At 38.2% G+C, this 22,888-nt stretch overlaps 1 protein-coding gene across 2 annotated transcripts in view; it reads left to right on the forward strand.

Moving 5' to 3' along the window:
• LOC131050173 (conserved oligomeric Golgi complex subunit 7) overlaps positions 1–22,888 on the forward strand; it is a 97,446-nt gene that overhangs the window by 16,144 nt on the left and 58,414 nt on the right. Inside the window, exon 6 of one of the 2 annotated variants that reach the window (XM_057984358.2) lies at positions 1,369–1,472. In XM_057984358.2, the coding sequence (XP_057840341.2) occupies positions 1,369–1,472 (104 nt within the window). Of the gene's footprint in view, positions 1–1,368; positions 1,515–22,888 lie in introns of both variants that reach the window. The other variant, XM_057984357.2, reaches the window with a different exon arrangement.

Genomic DNA, 22,888 nt, shown 5'->3' on the forward strand with positions numbered 1-22,888 from the left:
TTTTCAAAATGAAAATTCTAAACCTGGATATTTGCATGAGCTTTCAAATCTCGCGTGTGTGTGTTAGCCAAAATTCTATTTCAGTTTTGATAGAGAAGTGTTTACTTGAGTTATCAATCTTGACATTGAAATAAATTGTATTCAATGTTCATTACAAGGTTGAACAAGAAATGCAATTTAAAAAACATGAATAAGCAACAAAAAATTGTCCCACAGTTTGGATTGAGTGATTTTGCTCTATTAATGTTTTTGAGGGAAATTTTCATTTTTCAATTACCTGCTCAGTTATGTTAGGGTTCCCACAGATACTGAGAGGGGGGGGGGTGAATCAGTATTTGACCGGTATTCAAATTTTCTTAAGAACATGCAGAACATAAAGTAACAGTGTACCGGTATGCAAGAATTAATGTAATAAACAGAATCAAAGACATCCACATGAAAAGAACACCATAACACAAGATGTTTAACGAGGAAACCCGGTGTGGGAAAAACTTCGGTGGGATTTGTGACCCACAATATTCACTTATTGGCCAATAAGAGAATATTACTTACAATAGGGGCCTGCACATGCAGGAAGGCCAATTGCCTAGAGCACACTGCTCAGTGAGAAGTCACACTGACTTACAATAAGGATTATACTAATCCAATGATCTGTACTGCTTTATAATAGCATCTCCAATGCCAGATTCAGTACCGGTTCTTGCTCTGTTCTTTACATATACCCTTGACCTATAATTCACACATTAGGTCTGTCTAATAATTTTCTTTATTGCTCCCTTACCTTCCCTTTTCAAATGTCTACAATGATCTCTTTTATATACAAGAGTCATTTTACAATTTGCCAAGTCGGCTTATAATAATAAACAAAATATTGCATATCAAAAATCCTGGCGGCCTCTGTGCCGGTATACATCTTTTCTTTTGTGCCGGTGCCGGTGCCGGTGTAAAGTGGTCTTGCTGATGCCGGTGCACTGTCTTGCTTGAATAATGCTTTGCCGGTAGAATGTCTTGCCGGTGCCATAGGATTGCAAGGTTGCCATCAATGACAAAACCTTCAATCACACACAATGTCTCATTGGAGTGTCCATATGCCAACAAGTTAAAGGTGAAAATCAAAGTATGGAAAATCATGTTTTGGTGCAAGTTGCAACTTATTCTTCACTGTAGTTGTTCCTTCTGCTTTTGATACTAAGGGATTTTTATTTCTTTAGATTCTCTTGAATTTTGAGGTTTTTATTTGTGGGTTATGACTTTAAAACTAATGTTAATTTTAACCATATATTATTGCTTGAAATTTTTAAATGCTGTATCAATTCCCTTGTTAAAATGTCTTCTGAATCTTGTATTCTCATGCAAATCTAAATGTAGGTGTATAACTGCATTTCCAGAAGAATATAAATCATTGGTACCAAAGTTGCTGGTAGAGACAATGTCTACAATTTCTGCAAGCTTTGTTGCTCGTATTGATATTGGTATGGGGGAATCCTCATCTGGAATGAGGAGTTCAACGGGAGGTGCTCATACAAAACATTGCAACTTATATTCAGTTTTTATATGTTCTGACTGGATGTTTATGACTTTATGTAATTCTTCATTAAACTATTATAAATTCTAGACAGAATTTTTTCTTTTATTGATTATTTTCATCTTATGGTCAAAATGAAATTCTGTTGATGCCACTTAGAGCATATTCTAAGGTTGTTTGTGGTCAGTGCTGTGATGACGTCTGTAATTATTGACCGTACCATAAAAATGGAAAATTAAGACTTAAACTGAGTGCTGATGTAAACATTATTTTTGATGTTTGAAATACACATTTATTGAACTCTTCTTAAAATCGTGGCTTCTTATACATTCTTTGGTAGGTGGATTCCATTGTCCATGTTATTGATGATTTTAGTTCTCTAGTTGTATTTAATGTTATGATGAAATCTATGATTTTTTTGAATGTTACAATAATAATGACAAAAGATAGATTGCGACTGGTGGCAATCTTTGTCCCTTGAGAACATTGGAGGCAGTAATTGGTTGAAGTAGCTTCAACCTAAAAATTGCATGTCACCATTACTACTGACAATCCAAATATGTAAAATTACAAAACTATTTTTAAAATAATATGTTTTTAGAATAATGTACTCTATAAGATATGGTCAAAATCAATCTGTCACATTTTTCAATACAGATTTAGGAACAAGGAAACCTATCTGAAAAGAATCATTGGGGTCAGGTCAGACATTAGCAAAATTAAAATGCTGGTTACAAGTATAATAATAAGAAAATGTAGAATCACATTTGAAAAGAAACCAGAAAATACTGAGAGGGGGGGGGGTGGTATTTTCACAGATTAAACCACTTATGAACTAAACTGAAAATGAAAGCACAAGGACAGAGACACAAGATTTATCTCGTGGAAAACCCTTTCGAGTAAAAAACCACGGCACAGAAGAACATCTATTAAAAATGGGCACCAACCCTGATTCAAAGGTGAGCTACAACTCACACTATGAGCACCAACTCATAATAGAGGCTACAACCTTAATGAGCACCTACCCAATCACACTAAGTACATGTTCAGAAATTTGAATGTACATGCAAGCTCTTAGTTTTACTCTGAAAATGAGTAAACCCCCTATAACGTCATACTAATTGATATTACGATTCAGCTCCTTTTAATCTGTAAAGTTCTCTGTATACTTGATTGCAAAACGCTGAAGTATGTTGCATTACACACAGTAATCAGACTTTCATTTAGGTCTTCAAATATTTTCCCCTTGAGCCAATACAAGGAACTTCACACTTCCATACTGAAAAATGTTTACAGTCTGAGGCAGCTGTAAAATATCACTGATTTATCATTACACATTCCTTATTGTCATGATGTTTTAACTCAGCACAAAGACATTAGTATTTCAGCATTACCATAGACGATCTATTTTTCTTCAACCTTTTGTAACGTAAAAGAACTCCATGAAAGAAAACCAATCCAAGACCACCACACAATACTCAATACTTGAAAATAGCCTCCAACTATCTGACCATCTTCAGCACACATTCGTATGTAATCTGAAGTATATTTTTAAGCAAATTGACACTATCATCAGCAATCCACACACCAAGTATCTCCAAAGATTTCTGCCGTAAAAACAAACAGCACTCGAGAGACAAAAATAAAAAAACATCTTTTCAGACTTATGAATAATGATGAAGAAAAACACACACCACTTCTGCTATACTGCCAGTTCTGAAAAAGATACCAACTGATTCGAATTCACAGACAAGATCCACCAACACAGCAAGCCTACTTTTAAATAAAAACAAAACGCCACATAAAAATGACTTGGCATCGAATTTGGTTCCAGCTGCATTCCAAACTAAAGCCACCAAAATTTCTTATTGAAATTATACTATCAAAAAAGGGCGCTCATAATTCAGCTTCAACCCACAGAAAAATATCGACACATGCACAGAACCACCAAAACGCCTTTCAGCAGGGTTGGACAGTTACTAAAAAAGAATAAACAGAAGCCTGCGAACAACAGAACAGTTACAGTTTACACTGCGCAACTGGCAAGTATCAATTCCAACCGCATAATATAAAATGCTTTGTCTCATTCACACTGAACAATCTGAAAACATGACTCCACGTGGGCTTCCACAAACAATGTAATTGCCCTGACAAGATGAAATGTAACTGTTCTGAACACACTGCCCAAACAGAACAACTGAAAAAGCAGAAGATTTCAGACATCTCTGCCATTGCAAGCAAACAAAAATATACTGAAAAAATATTGCCACTTGGAGTCATACGAACTCAGAGAACAAGCTGAACAAAAGGCTCAGATCAAGTAGAGTGTGAAACACAGACAGCTAGATAAAGCTGACATAAAACAACACTTACAAAAATGACAAAACATGTTCTACAACATTTCTAATTATCTTTATGAGTTGAGTCAAGCTTCAAACAATAACATTGCGATTTGATGTATGAATAATGAAATAACACTATTGAGACAAATGCTATAAATATGTAGAGCAAGGTAGCTACTTCATTAGGTTTTCATTCCAAGCTGTCGGTAAGCATCATGGGAAGATGTTTCAGAGAGCACTTGACTTTCTGGAGTATATACTCTTTAATAATTTACACTAGCCAATATATATGTTATGCATGACATTGGATCCTCTCATTGTCCAACAACTTAACATTGGACTCACATTTTTATTAGTGATTCTAAATACAAAATTTCAGTAATTATTCATTCAATGACTTCATTACAAAACTGGTTCAACATTGCTCCTCCCCACCATGCTTGAGTGACACAATCATACATAAGACTCTTGCTCATGACATAAAAAGCTCTTTTTGCTTAGGTTGGTAGTTTTTATCTTAGAAAAAACTGTTTTTAGAGTGGAAATCGGGGCTTGATCTTGTATTTTGTTTTCAGTAACTTCTCAACAAATTTCTCATGGAAATTTTCACCTTAATGATTTAGTAGGATCTTCTTTCTAGATTTTGTTTTCAGTAACTTCTCAACGAATTTCTCATGGAATTTTTTTTTGTTCTCTAAAAGGGTCCGTTTCAACTCACCTTAATGTGTTAGTAGGATCTTCTTTCTTCCAGTACATTAACATCCTAGAGATATCTTGTGTAAAAGACTGTCATGATGGGGCCCTTGTACTAAAGGAAGAGATAAGCTGGTTTCTCTGTGCTAGTCATAGGTGTTTCCATGCACATCTTGATTACGAAGTATTAACCATCATCTATGTTTCTTCTTATCAACCTTATAACACTATCCCTCTGCTCGTTCCCTCCTACAAGACATTCATCTCTTGTGCAGACTTTGTGCCACATCTAACCCCACATTTTTTGATCTAGGGTCTGTGGGTACCTGGAGAACAACACAGTAAAACAGATTTGTATGTGTTATTTGTGAAAGTGATTTGGAAGAGAGAGAGAGTGCAATAACAATTGTTAGAATGCTGAAACAAATAGAACTCAAAGGAACTAGAGCATTCTATAATGATAATGCAATTTTGTATCATGCAGAGTTTTTTTCAGTGATCTAAGAGATTGAATGAATCAGCCAAAGACTCCTCTATCTGATCAACTATCATGCATGTTGGTCCCAAATTTGTAGCTGTACGATCCTAGAGTAATAACCTATCATTAAGGCCAGGGATTTCTTGTCTTTGAGATGATAGGCTACGTGCTCATCAATAGAGTACCAATCAACGATGACTAAGGACTGATGCTTGGGAGTGGGTATGCTCTCTTCACTTTGGGCTAAGTTAGACTCAGGGGGGGTGTCCCTATAGGTATTTTTAAAATGATATATACGCAAGGTTATCTGGGACGTGTCCCTGGGCCTAAATCCCTTGTCCCCGTTCCAGTGACGTTTTAGGGACGGCTGGGGGACGTCCCCATGGCATCCCTCAAAAAGGGGGTTTCAGGAGGAAATGTCCCGAAAGAAGTGGACAGCATCCCTAGTCGTCGGGGATGTCCCTGTCCCTAGGATGGTTGGGGATGTCTGTGACGTCCCCTAACCATCCCGGGGACAGCCAGCTGCCCCCTTTTCCCAGCACATTGAGGAAAAAAATCAGACTCAAATGCTTCAAAGAATTTTTTTTTCTTTTTGTGCCCCCCCACACTTCGGCAATAGTGCACAAGTGTTTGCTAAATTTCATACACATTAAACTACATATGTCTGTTCTAACTACAACAACAATTCTGGAAAACACTGGGATAGGTGCTGCAACAGATCTGGGCAGCAAGCACAACTCAATTACACAAACCCCCGTAACTTGGTAATGCATATGAAAGTGATTATAGGTCTGCAACATTAGATTTTTCACTGATATGAAGGGTAAACATGTCTAAATCACTGCCAAAAGCACTTAGATATAATGAACAGCAGCCTGGTAATAAATTTCAGAAACACTTAGAACTTGGGAGTGTGTAAAAAAGGGGTTGTAGGTCTGCAACATTGGACTTTTCACTGATATGAAGGGTAAACAGGTCTGAATTATAGACAAAAGCACTCAGAAATATGAACAACAGTTTGGTAATCAATTTCACAAACACCCAAAACCTGGTAGTGCATAGAGAAGCGGTTGTAGGTCATAATAGTAATAGAATACTATTAAAATATCCTCCAACTAGAAAGAAACAATGAAATTCTTGCAAACAAGTGTTGGAATGATCAATGTCAAGTTTGGAAACCACTGTGCAAAGCTCAAACTTAATTGTAGGTCTGATATTCAACTGTTTGTAGGTCAAAACAGCTACAACATTCATCAAACACCTTCCCAAAACATCAAAGAACACCTCCCAACATTGCCCAGCAGCAACATACATCACTAGCACCACCAAACAGCAACAAAGGGGCCAAGAAATGCAGGGAATCATACACAACAAATCACGCCAGGTCTGCAAGAGGTATGACCTGTACTGTGGTGTACTTTTCAAGCTGGAAACCATACATACTCCTTTAAATTCACTTGCTTGGGCTGGAAATGAACATCAATGGGAATGGCTAGTGTAGACTAATCAATACCATCAATATTGGTGGTCAAACAAGGGCATCAATTGAACACAAATGGTATATGTTAAGGTTCTATAATGTATGTATACATGCTTTATCCTATATATGCATGTTTTATCCATGTTTTCATGTGCATATTTTAAACTTCCCTATATAATCAATGCTATTAGATTTCCACAATCCATATATAAATTTTAAGTAGTTTTGGATTAGATTGTGTATGCAATTTTTATCATTAACGTTTCGGATCACACTCCATGATCCATCATCAGGATGCAAGAGTGTTCAACACTTCGTGATCCATCATCAGGATCCATAATTTAAACTTTTCCTATGTTTTATATAGCCGTCCTCTTTGCCATCCCCTAGCTGTCCCCAAAATTGGCAAAAAAAATCACCGTCCTAGAAACACGTCCCGTCATCCCTTGCCAACTCCGTCCCGAAACTCGGGGTAACATAGTATATATCACATGATGATGGACATGATCAAATCAGCAAGGGTTATACCCAATTTACACTTGACCCCAAGTTTTGTGATTAGGCCAAAGACTAGCTAGCTACTTATGAAGCCTTGTATTAAGCCAATAACCACATCTTTGATTTGCATTTAAAGATGGCTGCACTATAACATTCCTACAAATGAATGTACTTAACATTTCATAGAAAAATGTAAGGTGTATGCATCGATGATTCGCTAACAATCTTAATTGCTGTGGTCCCTTAGACTAATCTTTGAGTTATAATATTGAATAATGAAAGCATGTGGAGCTCTAATCTAATCCTAAGTTACTAAAGATGAAAAACATCAAATGAAATATGTTTGATCTCTCACCTCCTAAACTGATTCCTATTCCATTGGGCAACAAATTCACAATTTGTAAAGAATAAGAAGGATACACTTGTAGAACAATATTGTAACTAGATTTGTACAAAAATACAAATCATGATAAATACCTCTTGTAATTGGATGTGCTTAGCAATTCATGTCAGCATTGCAAAGATGTCATGCCCTTGTCTTAAACCCTCAAAACAATTACACATCGCCCCAATTGCAAATGGGGACACCTGCTTTTTGCTTTCTAGGGTTGGTTTTCTTGGCTTAGTTGTTTTGGCTTGTGCTCTTAATCTTTGCATTAGGGAGTTGCCAGAGAGATCATTAGGATAGCAGGGTCTGCTTGATTTGAAGTGGGTCAATAGGTGGTCCAGGTTAGGGTCTCTGTTGAAACCCTCCCCTTGGTTAGGCTTGGGTCTTGTTAATAGGGTCGAGTTTTGATTGAGTTTGAGAAAGTCATTGTATCATGCTAGGAGTCTTGCCTTTTGAGACCTATGCCATTGAGTCAAGTCAAGGATGCCTTGGACATTAAGTTGAGCAAATTTTTGATCAAGGACAATGAGGAATTTGAGTGAGAACCTCAATTTCACTCCTAACCCTCTCAAGGGTACAGGAGTGAAATCTTCCTTAGCTCTCTTTGCCCTTCCTATTTTGGACAAAACATTCACTTTAAGGCATGGATTGGGAGGAAAATAGCTTGAATTCACCCTTGGAGATACCTTGGTCAAACTTAGAATTGGAAATTTGGAGAAAAGGTCAAGAATTTGAGCATTATTGCAAAATTTGCTCTTGCCCCTCTTAAAGGGTCCAGAGCGAATTTCCTTGGACTCTTCTCTTGCTCCCAGTTTAGACCACAAACCTTGCTTTCTAGTCATGATTGAGGAGAGGATGACCTATCTATGCCTTGAGAATGAATTGAAACCTAGCCGAATGCACTTAGCCTTGGAAAGATAAGAATTTGAGCTTCAGAAGCAAAATTTGCTCCTGACCCTCCAAAGGGTCCAGAGCGAATTTCCTTGGGATCTCCTTCCTTGCTCCTAATTTACATCATAAACCTTGTTCCCATGGCGATTGGAAGAGGATTAATGACTTAAAGTGAATTTGAGATCCAGATGAATGCCCTTAGCCCTTGAAAGAGTTTGGAATTTGACCAAGAATGCAAAATTTGCTCTTGACCCTTCCAATAGAGTGAATTTCATCTAAGCTCCTGACCCTTCCAAAGGGTCCAGAGAAAAATCCTCCAAAGGACCTATTTCCTCACTAGAGACAGTGAATGGTGGTCATGCATGGCAAGAAAAGGATTCAAAAGTCAAGTCTAAGGTAAAGCCAAGTGAAAAGGGGTGTGAATTAAGCCTAAAACACCAATTTCGCTCCCGACCCTTCCTAAGGGTCTAGAGCGAATTCTCCTAAAACACCTATTTACTCCTTGTTTGAGACCAAGATCTTTGTTCCTATGGCATGGTTGAGAGAAGATTGATGTATACTTGCCTTGAGAAGTGGATTGGAGCAAAGGAAACGATGAAATTGAGACTAAATGACAAATTTTGCTCCTGACCCTCTCAAAGGGTCCGGAGCGAATTTTCCTAAGACCCTCCCTTTTGCTTCGAATATGGACTAATTTCATTCCTTGGAACCTCAACTAGGACGTTATCATGCCTTGGAACCTCAACTAGGATGTTATCATGCCTTGGAGACAATTGAAGTAAAGAAAAATGATGAGAAAGTGAAGAATTTGTGCAAAAATGAAAAATTTGCTCCTAACCCTTCTAGAGGGTCCAGAGCGAAAATCTCATTATAGGTCTTGTCCTTGGAGAGGGTCCAAAGCGAAAATCTCATTATAGGTCCTGTCCTTAGAAAGGGTCCAGAGCGAAAATCTCATTATAGGTCCTGTCCTTAGAAAGGGTCTAGAGCAAACTTCTTCAATGGACCTTGTACCTTGCCTTAGCACTTGAATGCCCCTGTTCTTAAGCAATTTTTGGAGCAAATGACTTGTCTATACCTAGAAGGAGCGCAATTATGAAGTCTAATTCCTTGAAGAATGAGTTATGATTAGGGAATTACGTGAAATTGCTAAATTTGCTCCTGTACCTCTCAAAGGGTCCAGAGTGAATTTCATTATAGGTCCTGTCCTTGGAGAGGCTCCATAGCGAATTTGATTATAGTGCCTTCTTGTTGATGATTTAAGGTAAGAAATGCTATGTTAGAATGAATATATTATTTATACTTAATCATCTTTTGTTTGTTTTGTAGATCAACAAGACCAAGTTGGAGGAAGATCACGTGAGGACAACAAGGACTTCTTCAAGCTTCATCCACATTAAGGATGCCTTAGATGCATGAGAAGGTACCCAAGGTGTTGCTAAAATCAAAGGACTTCAAGTGTTAGAACTATCCTCAAAGAGATCACAAGATATTAGAAGAAGGATCTTATAAGCATTTCAAGGCAAGATGAGCTACTAGAGAAGGTGACTTGACCATGACTTCCTACCACCATTATGTAAAATCAAGAGGAGGCTTCATCAAACACAAGAGACTCAAGGAAAGGGTACACCATTCATCAGGTACATCAAGGACGAAGGAGGATCAACCAAGGTCAGTGCAAGGGTACGTTGAAGAAGCAAATAGTTTCAAAAGAGTTAATCAAAGTTAGATTCTCATCATCATCACATTGAATATCAAGAGATATGACATTCCATGATTAAGCAAGTACTAGACAAGGTGGCGTCCCAGTCACTATTCCTCCAATCAGAAGTCTCCACCTCAACATGTCTAGATTCAGTGAATCACGCTTATGCACGAAGGCACAAACTTCGATGTACCTACCCCTGTTTCCTATTGGTTCACATGCATTGAATGTAATTTTATCATTGGCTAGAAGAGTTTGTTGTAACAAACCCTAATTAGGGTTTTCATCTTGTAATCCTAGCCATTGATTGTAAATCAATCTGAGCCATTGAAATGTAAGGATCTCTCTATATAAAGCTCTGGCTCTTCATTTGTAAAGGTTAATAGTGAATAGTTAGTTAATAGAGGTTAGAATAGTTAATAGCAATAGTTAATAATCAATAGATAGTCTCAAGAGAAAAGATAGCAATTAGAGTAGAGTAGGAGAAGGCAAGAAATTGTTGCCTTAATTGTAAAAGATTCCATTTTCATTGAAGATATGGTGAAATATGTTGTCCCTTTGCAATGTGCGTGGTTTCTTGTTGAATCTTCATATTAGATGGTAGATGATTAGATTGAATGAAGGAAGTTACCGAATGCACTCGCGTTGAATCCACCTAGTCCAAACCACTAGCCTCTCACTGATTGTAAGTGCGCCTTGTGTGGTAAACTGGCATTGAATGAGCTTAATCTCGAATTGTTATGCGTCTATTGTTCATGCATTAACTTGAATGGTGATCAATGTCTGATGGTGTAACGATTTGAACATATTCGAAGCATCCCTTAGAAGATTGCACTGAGTTGGTGTTGGATTGTTCAACCTGATGGTGAGACCCAACCTAGAAGGACTCCACCTAGTTGTTCATCTATCTTCTTACATTCTAGGTCTTAGATTAGACTCTTTAAACCCTGCACCTTTTGGTTATTTCTTTATTATCCCGGTGAGTGGATAGGACTTGAGTTCCAGCAAATCAAACGCTCAGGCATTCGAATGTAAGTCCCCTTGTGATTCTAGCATAATCACATCAGACCAAATTGAGCTTATCCACACGTAGAGACCCTACATATAAGAACCTTGGAGTTATTTTGATTGATCCTTAGGCAAATCTTCAACATTCGAATAACTTTGTTCAAGAGAGGATAAGATTTATTCGAATAACATTCGAATAAGTTATTTTATTCTGTGTTCGCATGTGCATAAAAAACACATCAACAAAACCCTAGTTGCAGCAGTGGTGAAACCCTAATCGCAGCAGTGGTAAAACCCTACTCACAGCAATCATGAAACCCAAGTCGCAACAAACTAATCATAGATTTATATGGGTAATTAAAATGCAAGGGCCGACTCTTATGTGGCACTGTTGATGTGTTTTTCATGCACATGCGAACACAAAATAAAATACCAAGGTATCTTATCCTCTCTTGAACAAAGTTTCCCTGAATGCTGAAGATTTCGCTTAAGGATCAATCGAGGCAACTCCAAGGTTCTTGTATGTAGGGTCTCTATGTGTGGATAAGCTCAATTTGGTCTGATGGGATTATACTGGAATCACAAGGGGACTTACGTTTGATGACCTGAGCGTCTGATTTGCTAGAACTCAAGTCCTATCTACTCACCGGGATAATAAAGAAATAGCAAAAAGGTGTAGGGTTTAGAGAGTCTAATCTAAAACCTAGAATGTAAGAAGGTAAATGAATGACTAGGTGGAGTCCTACTAGGCTGGGTCTCACCATCAGATTGAACAATTCAACACCAACTCAGTGCGATCTTCTAAGGGATCCTTCGAATATGTTCAAATCGTACACCATCAGACATTGGTCACCATTCAAGATAAGCTGACTCTCGATCATCCATAAGAAGCTTGAAAGAGGATCTTTGTTTTCTAAGGAAATGAAACTGCCTTCTTCTGCTTCTGGCCTAGGAACATCACAAAAGAAGATCTTTCACTATGCTGTCGATTCCATCCTTGATAAGTATTTCAAGCAATGCATTTCACCATGTTCATCCGTCTCATGGATTCGACACTGCCCTAGCCTTGCAAACTCAGACAATCTGCGTGGATAAAGCTGTGCATTCAATCTCCACCAAAGTTGAGGAAAACAAACTTGTTGTTTATCGTGAAACTGTTGTCGCTCCATTGAGAAATCTTTTTTTTTTTATTTTTTATTTTTTTATTTTTCTGGATTTTCTATTTTTTTTTTGATTTTTTGGTTTTTTACTTTTTTTTTGATTTTCTGGAATAAGAGAGATCTTGAAAGAGATCTTGAATATCTCAGATTCAACTTGAAAGCTCAATTGGTTACAGCTTGCTTCCTTCTTTCGTAAATCCAATTGATGACCCAACGATCACCTTCCTTCTTTGTATCACTTTCGTCGAGCGTTGAAGATGGCTTTTCCATTGATCTTCCTTGGATTCGAGAGTTCGCATTCGCTCACCTTTCTTCTGCTTCAAATCTCTTGAGTGTGAAAGAGAGGGTAAAAGTTTTGGATAACTCCTCTAAATATGACCCGATAAAATCCGGATTTCATTTGCTTAAGTGTTCATCTCGATCGCCCTCCTTCTAGCGCCAATTCTGTTGATGTGTTTTTCATGCACATGCGAACATAGAATAAAATACCAAGGTATCTTATCCTCTCTTGAACAAAGTTTCCCCGAATGCTGAAGATTTCGCCTAAGGATCAATTGAGGCAACTCCAAGGTTCTTGTAGTAGGGTCTCTACGTGTGGATAAGCTCAATTTGGTCTGATGTGATAATATTGGAATCACAAGGGGACTTACGTTTGATGACCTGAGCGTCTGATTTGTTGGAACTCAAGTCCTATCTACTCATCGGGATAATAAAGAAATAGCAAAAAAGTGCAGGGTTTAGAGAGTCTAATCTAAGACCTAGAATGTAAGAAGGTAGATGAACGACTAGGTGGAGTCCTACTGGGCTGGGTCTCACCATTAGACTGAACAATTCAACACCAACTCAATGCGATCTTCTAAGGGATGCTTCGAATATGTTCAAATCGTACACCATCAGACATTGGTCACCATTCAAGATAATGCATGAACAACAGATGCATAACGACTCAAGATTAAGCTCGTTCTATGCCAGTTGACCACGCAGGGCGCACTTACAGTCAACAAAAGGCTAGTGGTTTGGATTAAGTGGATTCCATGCTAGTGCATTCAATAACTCCTTTCATTCAATCTAATTATCTATCATCTAAAATGAAGATTTAACAAGAGACCATGCATATTGCAAATAAACGACACATTTCATCATAGCTTCAATGAAAATGGAGTTTATTTACAATCAAGGGCAACAATTTCTTGCCTTCTCTTCCTAATCTACTCTAATTGCTATTCTATCTGTTGACTATTCACTAACTCCTTCACTATTAACTTTTACAAATGAAGAGCCAGAGCTTTATATAGAAAGCTATTTACATTTCAATGGCTCTGATTAATTTACAATCAATGGCTAGGATTTCAAGATGAAAACCCTAATTAGGGTTTGTTACAACAAAACCTTTTAGTCAATGAGAAAATTACATTCAATGCATGAGAACCAATAGGAAGCAAGGATAGGTACACCGAAGTTTGTGCCATCATTAGTGAGTCAGGTACATTGAATCTGGACATGTTGATGTGGACCTATCTGACTGGAGGAATGGTGACTGGGACGCCACCTTGTTTGGTACTTGCTCGTATCTCAATTTGATGATGCTGAGAAGCTAACTTTGATTAACTCTTCTGAAACTATCTGCTTCTTCAATGTACCCTTGCATTGACCTTGGTTGATCCTCCTTCGTCCTTGATGTACTTGATGAATGATGTACCTCCTTGACTCCCATGTGTTTGATGAGGCCTCCACATGGTCAAGTCATTTCTTTCTCTAGTAGCATACTTCGCCTTGAAGTGCTTGTGAGATCCTTCTTCTCTATCATCATGTGGTTCTTTTGTGTGGTGGAATGGAGTCTTTGAGGATAGCTTGGAAATCCTTGAACACTTGAAATCTCCCAATGCTTTTCCCGAACACTTGAAGTCCTCCTCCATCTGCAAAACAAACCAAACGATGATTAAGTACACATGATATATCTATCCCAACATTGCATTTCTTACCTTAAATCATTAATAAGGAGGCATTAGAATGAAATTTGTTCAGGATCCTCTCTAGGGACAGGCCCTATAGGGAAATTCATTCAGGATCCTCTCTAGGGACAGGCCCTATAGGGAAATTCGTTCAGGATCCTCTCTAGGGACAGGCCCTATAGGGAAAATCACTTTGAACCCTTTCGAAGGGTGAGGAGCGATTTTTGCTATTTTGCTCAATTAGACCTTATTTTCAACATTTCACAATCTTGGACTTAACCCTCAAACCTACTCCCATCACGATCTCACAACTAGCCCTTTGCCTAGCTCAAACAAGGTGAAAAATAAGGATTTTAAAGGATTTCGCTCTGGACCCTTTGGAAGGGTCAGGAGCGATTTTTATGATTAAGACTCAATCCACCACCTCTTGACTCAATACACCGCCTCCTTGCTCCAAATTGCTTCTCAAGGCAAGTATATACTAGTCTTCTCTCCACCAAGGCCTAGGAATCCATATCTTGAACTCATACATGAGCAAATTAGATGATTTTGAGAATTTCGCTCTGGACCCCTTGGAAGGGTCAGGAGCGAAATTTGTCCTTTGCTTGTTTTCCTTCACTTAGCTCCATCCTTCATGCATTTGAGTCATCAAAACAAATCATTTGGCCTTCAAAATTACTTGGGAATGCGCTAGCTTGTAGATTGGAGCAAGGTATAGTGTCTCATGAAGAAATTCGCTCTGGACCCTTTGGAAGGGTCAGGAGCGAAATTATTCCCTTAGGCTGAATTCCTCCTTCCTCTTACTTTGTTTTACCTTGATTCTTACCTTTGGATCCCTCTCTCATGAAGGCAACACTTGTTTGACCCCCAAGAAGGCTTGAAAGGAGAAATTCGCTCTAGACCATGACCAAGGATAGGACCTATTTAGAATTTCGCTCTAGACCCTTTGGAAGGGTCAGGATTGAAATTCATGTTCTAGCTCAAAATTTTCACTTTTTGCGATCACAACTCAGTCAAATGGATGTCTAGGGGTATCTTCAAGTTAAATTCACCTTGGGCTCAACATGAAATTGGGAGAACAAAGGAAGTTTTGAGAATTTTGCTCTGGACCCTTTGGAAGGGTCAGGAGCGAAATTCAAGTTCTAGGCTTGATCCTTCATTTCATTAATTCCAATCCACCTCAAAAGGCAAGAATACATCACTCCACTTCCATCTACGCCATAGGAACCAAGGTTTTGACCTCACCCAAGGAGAAAATAGGTGCTTTGAGGAATTTCGCTTTGGACCCTTTGGAAGGGTCAGGAGTGAAATTCTTGTTTTAGACAAAATTCTTCATCTCGTTCACTTTTAATCACTTCAAAAGGCAAAAACATGTCAATCCGCCCCCACTATGTCCAAGGAACAAGGATTTTGGTCTAAACAAGGAAGAAAATAGTGTCTATGGAGAATTTCGCTTTGGACCCTTTGGAAGGGTCAGGAGCGAAATTCAAGTTTTGGGTTGATTTCACACTTGTTCTTTCCTCAATTCACTTCAAAATTGATCAAACCCATCTCTCCTCACCATAATCAAGTCAATTTGCCATCCACTTAGCTCAAAACAAGGTCTTTTTGATGCATTAGGCAAAATAGAGGGTCAAGTTGAGGATTTCGTTTTGGACCCTTTTGAAGGGTCAGGAGCGAAATTCTTGTTTTAGGTTGATTTTCACCACTCCATTGCCTTAGACTACCTTTCAAAGGCAAATATGCATCAAAGCCTTCCCAACATGCCTTAGAAGTCAACAAATTTGGTCATAACAAGGAGCAAAATAGAGGTTATGGGAATTTCGCTCTAGACCCTTTGGAAGGGTCAGGAGTGAAATTCGTCGTTGAGCTCATTTTACACTTCTTTTCTCTCTTCCTTTCCTTGGATAAAACTTCTCAAGCCTCCTTCAATCACCATCAAGTCAATTTGTTCTCAAACCGGCGTTCTACTTCAAGATTTTGTTAGGAAATAAGGTCATACAAGAATTTCGCTCTGGACCCTTTGGAAGGGTCAGGAGCGAAATTCATCCTTGAGCTCATTTTACACTTCATCTCCCACATTTCCTTATCCAAACAAGTGCTTTTGCCTTCAATAATGCCTGGGAATGAGTTAGTTCTTATTTTGGGGCAAGGTAAAATGTCTTATGGAGGAATTCGCTCTGGACCCTTTGGAAGGGTCACGAGCGAAATTCCTCTTCTAGGCTTAATTCACCTTGAGTTTGACTTGCGACTTCGCCTTAGATTCAACCCTTGATACATTTCCTTCCATATTCTTGCAAATCAATCCAACCATTCAACGACTTTAGGTGAAATCTTGGGTCTTTTGTGAAATTTCGCTTTGGACCCTTTGGGAGGGTCAGGAGCGAAATTTGAGTTTTAGCTCACATCCTTAACCTTTTCTTCGAATTTCACCAAGTCTGGCCTTGTCCAAGGCATTCCCAGAGGATAAATAGGTCAGCTTCACATCAAATCATGCCTAGGGCTTCATCTTTCATCAATTGGACTAATCCCAAACCCTCAAAGATGATACTCACAAATCTTCATTGACTTCCTCAAACTCAGATCAGTCATCACCTAGCAACAAGAACAAAATTTGACCTAAGGAAGACTTTCAAAGAAACCCTAACCTGGAGCATCCACTGTCTCACCCTAGCTCAAGCAGAACCTATTATTCCAATGATCCCTCTGACAACTCTCAAAATGCAAAGGCTAAAAGCCAGGAACCCAAAAGACTAAGAGAACAAACACTAGAAAGCAAAAAGTAGGGGTTCCCATTCGCAATGGGCTGATGTGTGAATACGTCACAACATGCACCTTAGTTGATGAGTTCCAAAATTAAGAATAAATTGAAGTTGTTTGAAGGCCGACCCCCTAAAATGCTATCATCATCTATGGAGAATTAAAATAAATTTTAATTGTGTATGAAAGAAGCTGACCTCTTGGGAATAGATGCCACCCTTATGAAGAGACATATGAGTGGGTATAAAAGAAAGAGGAAGAGGAGGGAGAGGGGGGCCATTAAAAAAGAGATCACTCTTATTTTACAACAAATTTAGAAGAGCAGCATGGACATTAAGCAGAGCAGTGATCATTCATGGGCTGCAACTAAGATAATCTGAGTACAATGAAAATATCATGAATTAAAGAAGATGAAATATGATATGATTTAATAGCGTGGATAGAGATCTGCAACAGCAGACTTGAACCTGGAAACTACAGTTGCAGACGTATAATCAAGCAGATCAGACATTGACAGATATAATCTGCACCCAGAGAATTAACAAAAGGTACTAGGAATACCCTACACACTCAAGATGAAATATAATATGATTTAATAGCGTGGATAGAGATCTGCAACAGCAGACTTGAACCTGGAAACTACAGTTGCAGATGTATAGTCAATCAGATCAGACATTGACAGATATAATCTGCACCCAGAGAATTAACAAAAGGTACTAGGAATACCCTACACACTCATAGGGATGAATGGAGCAGAAGTAAAGAAATATCAATAAAGAGAATAGAATAAGAATAATCAAGTGAACATCATCAATAAGAGTTGCAGACTCAGAAGAGGATATATTAGGCAGCAGTTTTATATTTATCAAATATTGTGGCTCTAGTTCAAGGATTATCATTCCTATTCAGAGAAGATATAAAGGACATCAGATCAAACAACAGCAGACCATCTGAGTAGTAACATAATTATCCTGAGCAGTGGCACCTATAACAGCAGTTCCAAAATAGAAATCAGATCAGCGATAAGATCAGATCAGAACTATTATTATGTTACGGGCTGTATCATTCTATTCTGGGGCAAAATATGAGGTGATCTTGAAAAGAGACATTACAAAAGACCCATATGAAACAAAGGGAAACTATTACAAAAGCTTTGCAATTCATTAGAAGTTGTCACATTCATCTATTCCTTATGACATTTATACCAATAAATGTGACTAGAGAGGATCCACAACTAGGTTTGCACACCCTTCTACATGCATTATGTTCATTGAATACCCTCCTTCCTATGATTTAAAAAGTATATCGCATCTTACATACTAAACTTGCATCACTTGATGCCCTAGAACAACCTAAGATAACATGGCTACGAAATTGGCTCAATGATTAACCATTATTACATATTTCATGTATATATATCAGTCAATTACATTGCATTCAACTTATCTTGTTGGGTTTTGTAAGAGTCACATACTAGTCAAAGGATTGAGTGCACTAGGATGCCTTTGCTTTAAAATCTTCTTTAGATATGTTGTTTGAAATCCTAGGGCAGCAAAAACATTATTCCGACACTCAAAGAAGTAGCTAATACTTGTTTGAAGATCAGTGGCAGCGAGGGTTTCATTTTATGGAGTTCAAAAGGCCCAAATTCATGTTCATCTTTACATGGGTTTGCAATTGAATCTATGTCTAGAGGTGCCCAATGGGATTTTGGTAGGATTTATGTGATTGTATTTCTCCATTGCAATCAATTTTGGGGATGAATGGTGTTGATGTTCATGCATGATTGAACACATAATAAAGTATTGAATCCTCTATTGTCTCTTGAACAAAGACTTCTCAAATGCTGAACATGAAAAATGATCACTTGAGACAACTCCATGGTTTACAATGTTAGGTCTTTACGTGTTGGATAGCTTCAATGGTGTGATGTGTTTGCTGTACCTTCAAAGGGACTTACGTAATTGTTCTTCAAGCTCAAGGAATGATTTTTTACAAAATTGCTCTTTGTACTACTACTAATGGTCTTGATAAAAAAGTGAAAAAGGGACTAAGGTTTAGGAATGCTATCCTAATGCTAAGAATGCAAGACAATGGACAATTTCAAGTGAGCTCCACTAAGCTTTGCTTTGACATGCAACAAACTTCTTCACAAGGCTAGTGCAATCTTCTAGGGATAGCTTTATGATTTTCAAATTACTACTACAAACATAGATACCATCAAGATGAGGCATATCAATGAAGGAGTAATAATTGAAGTTGAGCTTGGTTAAAATGAGTTTAGTCGACTATGCAAGATACTTCACCATCAACGAAATACTAGTAGTATGAACAATGAGAGCTTCACTATCAATCATGCACATGCATCTTTCATTCATCTAAATACTTAAAGCAAATTCTATTCTACCCTTTTTTTGTCTTTTCAAATTTTAAGTTCTCTCATAAAAGGATGAAGAAACAAGCAAATGCTCCAAAACACAATAAGTCACCAACACCTCTTTAGGAGCATCGATAAACAAATCTTCAAAACTCTTCTAATCAACCCTTTACAAATGAAATGAGTGGGGCTTATATAGTGCTCCCAAATACAATGAATGGCCAAGATCTTGCCACCTAAACCCTAATTAGGGTTTGTTACATCAAAACCTAATCTTATTGCAAATTATTTAATATCAACCAATGGGAATGTGACATCCATCGAGCACAAACTTCGAGGAAAAATCCTCCAATAAGAAAAATGATCCCACATGGGATCATAACAAACTATCTTCTAGAAGTTTGTTTCCTTTATCCTTCTCTTTTGTTGCAAATTCAACGAATTTGAACATCATGAATTCAATCTCGGTTATTGGAGCGGCAGGGATGTTTTTTAACAGTTCTTCCATGAAGCTCACTTTGTCTAAGGTAGATGCAAAAGTTTTATTCCATCCTGGCCCAAAGTCTCTAGTATTGTTGGTAAGTACCATGAATTTGTGTATGCCATCTAGCTGCTTCTCCGAAGGTGATCCAGCTGTTCCAAAAATTATGATCTTCACTCTCTCAATCAGCTGATTAACATTTATGTTAATTCCTTCATTCATCTCCTTCTCAAGTATAATTTTGGCTACCTCCACAATCTTATCATGTATCACATTTATTGCATTGTCTACTTGGGTGCATCCATTGTTGATATCATCGAAGATGACCTTCCTCATTCGGAGCATGTTATACCATTGCCGGGGATCAAGCGACTGTCCATCTTTTAATACTCCATTCACCAAAGTTTGCTTGGGTAACTTCTTCAATTCTTCATTGCTTGTAGTCTTAGCATAACGTAATCTTTGTTGAAAATGAAAGTATCATAAGCTGTCGTGAGGATCTGAGTTCTTTCAAGAACGCATGTATTTTTTTTTATCAAATATCCTTACTAGCTCCTTCACAAATGTATTCGCCTTCTTGAAAGTCCTATTTATCCAACTCTCCATTAGGTGAGCTGAACTTCTCATATTTTAGGAAGCAACGGTGGTGGCATGTGCTTGAAGGATCATGTTGCCTTAGCGGTTCCTTGAACTGTTACAAGTAGCTTCTCAACGCTTTCACTTCTTTCTCTAGCTTCTTATTCTTCTCAACTTCCAACTTCAACATATCATGGACTGTCTTCATTGTATCATTCAAATCTTCCATTGCCTGTTCAGTGGTAGGGGGACCTAAGTTAATAGTCTCCAAGTCATAATCTTCTGCTGTGATCTCATTTTCAGGCTTGTCTACTCTTGGAGTGGCAATTTGTATCACTCGGGATCCTGTACTGTCCTTTGTTATCTTTGACATTTTAGTAGCCTTCTTCTTCTTCTCTGTTGTCACTTGAGTTTTGTTCAGGAAATTGTGTAAATCATCTAGAGGCTCGTCTTCTATCACTATGACTTCCTTTGCTAATCTCTCCTTGAGCCATGCTGGGATAGCAGATTTCTCTTCTCCTACTTGCACCTCCTTGAGTTGCTGATCTTCTCGGGGTGGAGAGGTTACTTCTTCTTCATCATTCTCTATTTCCACATATTCATCTCCACCTGCCTTGCTATTAGCTTGCTCATGTGGAATTGAATTGTCTTGACCTTGAGGTTGCTTTCCTTTGTCTTCTTGCATCTGCTATTCTGGACTGTAGACTCCATGGCTTGCATCTGCTATTCTGGACTGTAGACTCCATGGCTTGCATCTGCTATTCTGGACTGTAGACTCCATGGATTCATTCACTGTACGATCTATGTTTTCTCTAATTGGTTGACTCTTTTTATCAACTACTTGATTCATCTCTACATCATGTATGGAAGTAGTACTAGTAGAAGGATGATTTGAATTTGACTTATGCTTCTTGTGTGATGATCCTTCTTTGAGACTTTACTTTCTCTTTGATCCTTTGGAGTGAGCTGACTGGGTGGCACTTCCACTCATGCTCGTGCTTTCGGTATCTTCATCGAATGATTTCGTCTCTCCCATTAACTCGAAAGTCTGTTATGCATTCTGGATCTTTAACTTTTGAATTTGGATATCTACCCATTGTCGTGTGTATGCTAAGATTTGTTTCATCAAATCTTTCAAATCAGTGATCTCTACATCAATCCAATTGACCTTCACCACTTTGTCTTTTTTTGCTCATATACCTGCTAAAGGCGTTTCCTCTATCTTGTGCTTGATTTGGGATGTCAAAAACTCTGCACATCCTGACGATGTTGATGGGTAGCCTTGAGCACATCTTTTTTCTTGTCTAAATCATCTTGAGCATTCATCTAGTAGTCTTCCAACCGTAGCTTATGCTTGTGTCTCCTTCTGTTAGCTCTTCTCATGTTGTCGTAAGGATCAAATTTTTCTCTAGAGAACTATGGAGTAAGGAAGTGGGATCTCAATTCTTCTTCTGATTTCTCCGCTGCCTATAGGGATGGACACACTTCTAATGATTGCCCGATTGAGATGGGAAAATAAATCCTTGTCTTGTGTCTATTCTTTTGTACTTTGTCATATGTGGTCAACTGTCTCACCAACTCAAGCAATATTATTTTGTCAGTAGGATAGCATGGTAGCATGTAGGGTGGACAAGAGCATCCTTGAATTCTTATGTAGGTGAACTTGGGAAACTGAATATACTAAGCACCAAAATTCTTTACTAACTCTTTTGCTTGCAAGGATAGCCTTTGATTTAAGCCGCCTTGTAGTGTTCTTGTCAAGTGCATGGTGAAAGCATTGTTCACCCTCCTGTAATGTGCTCTGCTAGGATAGTGAAGCTGTGTATATGATTCGCATTCTTTAATCTCTCCAATTCCCATTCCAATTGGACCTCTATATATTAATCTTGCGTACTCATGAGCTCTGGCAAGTGAATATATGAGATATGAACTCATCTAGAATGTTTTAGTGCATTGGAGTCTCTTAAATTGTATGTTGATGTTATTGCTTATGATTCTCACGCAGTTGATCCTTTCTTTTCCATTTGATATTGTCCCCATGAAATAGAACATCTAGTTCTCAAATTGATATGCTTGAGGACTTCATGTAACTCGGTTTAGTAGAGTGATCAAATCACCAAACTCTTCCTTGAAATCAATTCTGTGTAGCCGGCTATGTACTTTTGATAAGTTGGGTCTGATCTTCAATACCCAATACTTGTTGATTATACCTAGGCATTTGTCGGGATCATCTTCATAGACTGCTTGCGCTCCTTCTTTGTTCTTGTAGATCAAGCCTTTGTGGTCCTGGATGCGGAAGGCTTCATTGATAGATATCTTAGACAGATAAGCAAGTACTCTACCATCAGGTGCTACTACTGTTTTGCTGTTGGCATTGTAATGTTTGGCACATTCAACTATCAATTCATTGCATTGGATGGCTGGAAGGAAACTTGTTGTGTTCACTATCCCGCTCTCAATCATCTTCTTTGAGAATTTGGATGGCTTGCTTGTGTATAAGGGACCTTGGAACTTTTTCATGTCGATTTGCTTGAGATTGGTATCTCCTATGTTGTTCCAAAATGATGTGATCTTGGT

The sequence above is a fragment of the Cryptomeria japonica genome, chromosome 1 (genome assembly GCF_030272615.1).
Source record: "Cryptomeria japonica chromosome 1, Sugi_1.0, whole genome shotgun sequence".
NCBI lineage: Eukaryota > Viridiplantae > Streptophyta > Pinopsida > Cupressales > Cupressaceae > Cryptomeria > Cryptomeria japonica.